Source organism: Episyrphus balteatus, chromosome 1 (assembly GCF_945859705.1).
Source record: "Episyrphus balteatus chromosome 1, idEpiBalt1.1, whole genome shotgun sequence".
Classification (NCBI taxonomy): domain Eukaryota; kingdom Metazoa; phylum Arthropoda; class Insecta; order Diptera; family Syrphidae; genus Episyrphus; species Episyrphus balteatus.
In genome coordinates, this window is record NC_079134.1 from 10682472 (window position 1) to 10685750 (window position 3279).

The 3279-nt window shown below is 35.0% G+C and overlaps 1 protein-coding gene across 1 annotated transcript; it reads right to left on the minus strand.

The window, feature by feature from the left end:
- Positions 1-884: 884 nt before the first annotated feature.
- Positions 885-2311, minus strand: LOC129907037 (ATP-dependent DNA helicase PIF1-like). Its single transcript, XM_055983078.1, has 2 exons — positions 2267-2311; positions 885-2162 (listed from the first exon to the last, which is right to left on the minus strand). Exons 1-2 carry the CDS (start codon positions 2309-2311, stop codon positions 1080-1082), a joined length of 1128 nt encoding a protein of 375 aa, XP_055839053.1. The 3' UTR covers positions 885-1079.
- Positions 2312-3279: the final 968 nt, after the last annotated feature.

Genomic DNA, 3279 nt, shown 5'->3' on the forward strand with positions numbered 1-3279 from the left:
ATCCCGAAAAAAGTTTGTATGGTATGATACCGGTTTATTATTTTGAAAACTTTTCGTGTTATTGCAGTTTTCAAAAATGTATAAAAGTTTCCAAAGTTGAAATTAGAACGAAAGATATTACAATTTGAATGCAAAAAAACAGGGCTTTTCAGAGAAAAATAACAAAGAAAAATAAACACATTTGTTCGACTGTTGTTTGTTTATTTCTTTTTGAATAAAAGCCTCTATTTTTGTTTGCTATTTTGCTCTGAAAAGCCCTGTTTTTTTGCATTCAAATTGTAATATCTTTCGTTCTAATTTCAACTTTGGAAACTTTTATACATTTTTGAAAACTGCAATAACACGAAAAGTTTTCAAAATAATAAACCGGTATCATACCATACAAACTTTTTTCGGGATGCTGCTCTGAAATACCAAATTCTGAGTTGGCCTATCAGCATATTTCATTTGATCCATTACTTTTGGGACACCCTGTATATAGGGCTTTATTAAGTAAACCCAAAACGATATCAAATTGGATACTTTTCAATATTTTGAGAAGTTCTAGGAAACTTAGTTAAATGGAATTTTTAAGTGTTGCTACATCAACCAGTACACACTTTTTTTAAGTCCAGTTAAATGAGACGAATCGTTTCATCACTGGATAACTAGCCAACATTTGGGTTTTTTCAATTTTATTTGTGATAAGAAAGCCAATTGCATCTGGTTCTGCATTGCGACGAAATATCGTGCGATTACAACTAGAAGGCAAAATAAACACAATTGCTATGTAGGAAGTTACGGTGCTGAGTATCATCAGACTGACCACCGGAATACTTCAACGCTTAGCTAAGGAGAGAAGAATTAAAATTTCAATTAAAAAATACAACAAAAATTGGATATAATGAAATATTTAGCTTTATTCCCAGTTCTCTCTTCATTGTTCTTTTTACTTTTCCAATACAATTTGCTACCAAGAACAAAAGAAAATATACACTTTTTTCACCTCAATGTTTACCTAATGAATATTAAACGATCTTAAATTAGACGAGAATACATATTTAAATTAAACTAAAAGTCAAGAATATTAAAAATTTAATTTAACCAATCGACACCAATGGTTTGTTCATGAGACTCTTTTTCAATTTGGCCAAAGCACTATTGCCACCATTATTATCTTTCTTAGCTTTTGTATTTTTATTGCCGAGTGGAATCATTGTGGTATCGTGCAAACGTCGTCGGAATAATTTATAAAATTGCAAAACTTGTGGATTCGCCCAAACTTGTTTCGCATCAAAGTCAAGAATTCTTACACTGTCTAAACTTTTGGCACGACTGAGAGCCACATAAGCTTGTCCAGCTTCAAAGACTTTGGATAATGACATCTCAACACAATCAAGTGTGAGTCCTTGTGACTTGTGAATGGAGAAAGCCCATGCAAGTTTAAGAGGCACTTGTCTCCGGGTAACATTTCCACCAGTTGCAGTCTTAATCATCCATTTCTCATGCTTACACACGTATTCTTGGTTGTTCTTGAAGCGAACTGTTGGAACTCCTCGATCAATTTTGACCACAACTCCTCGAGCACCGTTGACCAAACCAGCTGCAATGTTAATATTCTTCAACAACATAACCTGGGCGTTAATTTTCAAATATAGCTGCGATGGGGCTTGCACTAAGCCATCAAGTGTCTTCGACATTGTCGCATCACTATCCTCAGCTATGAAGAGGACTTTCTCTCCTTCGAGGTTCTCCAACTTCGATTCGTTGATAGAATTGGCATCGTTGGTGTGTGAACACAATTGGGTAGCTAAAATGCCATTACCTTCAATTTTCTGCTTGGACGTAGTCATAAGACGTTTGGTGATGTCCTCACTGACATGACCAATACGCAGATGATTAAGGATTCTCACAAATTCTGGGTCACTCTGACGATGGACTTCTTTCAGCTCGAACACACGCTCGATGCACTTCTCCCAAGCACTCGATTGGAAGCAAAAACGTTGGTTATTTGTTTGGGGATTGTTGTAGTCTTCACGTTTGACCACAGGCGGAAGTTGGAGGAAATCCCCGCACAGAATCAATTGAATCCCACCAAAAGGACGGTCATTCTTTCGAACGTGACGGGCAACTGCTTCGATTTTCTGTTTCAGAGAAATAAAAATGTTGGAATGTATAAAAAACTGTATTTAAATAATTGAATAGCTAAAACTAATACAATTTTTATTAGTTGTTTTTTTTATTTTTAAAAAGAAAGAAGGTATGAAATTGATGTCTTCTTTCATACCTTCTGTGGTTTGCTGAGAGATTTAACTACAAATTGTTCTAGCATTTGTGAGAATATTGATTCTATTACAGTGGGCAAGAAGGGTTTTGTTTTATTAAATTTGATGATTTTTTACGAAGGTTTTTGGACTGCTGACCTCGAATCCGAAGTTAAAATTTTTCTATCAGTTCGTGTTTTCGATAAATTCGATTTTTTTCTACTTTTTAAAATGTACTTTTTTTTAATGTTTTGGGTGTGTTGAACTCGAACCCGAAAAAAGAATTTTTCTATCAGTCGCGTTTTCGAAATAAAACTGAAAGCAGATTTGAAATCAGTGCAAGCAGTGCCAAATTACTTTAAAAAAAAAAAACAGTTAAGAAACTTCATACAACATAAAAAAGGTGCAAATCAGTGCTATAGATACTGCTCAAAAACTTAATCAGATTGCAAAGGTGGCAAGCGAAGAATGGGTCAGGAGTTTGTTGTTTGCCAGATCATTTCAATCCCATGATAAGGGCTTTTGGAAGTAATTAAATCTTACCGATCACTGGTGCAGGTACAAGCGGCGGAATTTCTGAAGCTCTATATAGTAGTAGGGGTAAGAAACCACTAAAAAAAGGTAATCGAATTGTTGATGTGAAACGAATTATATATTTGCTATAAATAAATATACATCGAAAAGTGTAACTGCTGGCATGGGTGCTGGATGGCTTTTGACTTCATTTGTTGCACATTTTAATGTAAACGGAGCGAGGTGGTTTATAGATTCGGGTGCATTTTCTAATATGACCAAAAAACAGAACTATACAATTGAACCGAGTGTTATAGCGTTTTCGTTTGGTCGTCCGGGACTGTCCGGAATTCTTCCGAACGATTCTGAAACTGTTCGTTTGGCACTCAATGACAGTTCTAATTCTGAAAAGAAGAGAAAATCGATTCTGAATTTTGAGGCAGAATCAAAACCAGAATCACGCACACATGTTCACACTTAAGACGTCAAAGTAATAAAATGTCATTCTTTGTTGTTCATTTTT

What these genes read in the sequence shown, in the direction of transcription:
- LOC129907037 (XM_055983078.1), bottom strand. Translation starts at nt 2,311, where the DNA reads ATGCTAGAACAATTTGTAGTTAAATCTCTCAGCAAACCACAGAAG. An exon ending in CTCTCAGCAAACCACAGAAG is followed by an intron (nt 2,163 to 2,266) that starts GTATGAAAGAAG and finishes ATTTAAATACAG; the next exon opens with TTTTTTATACATTCCAACAT.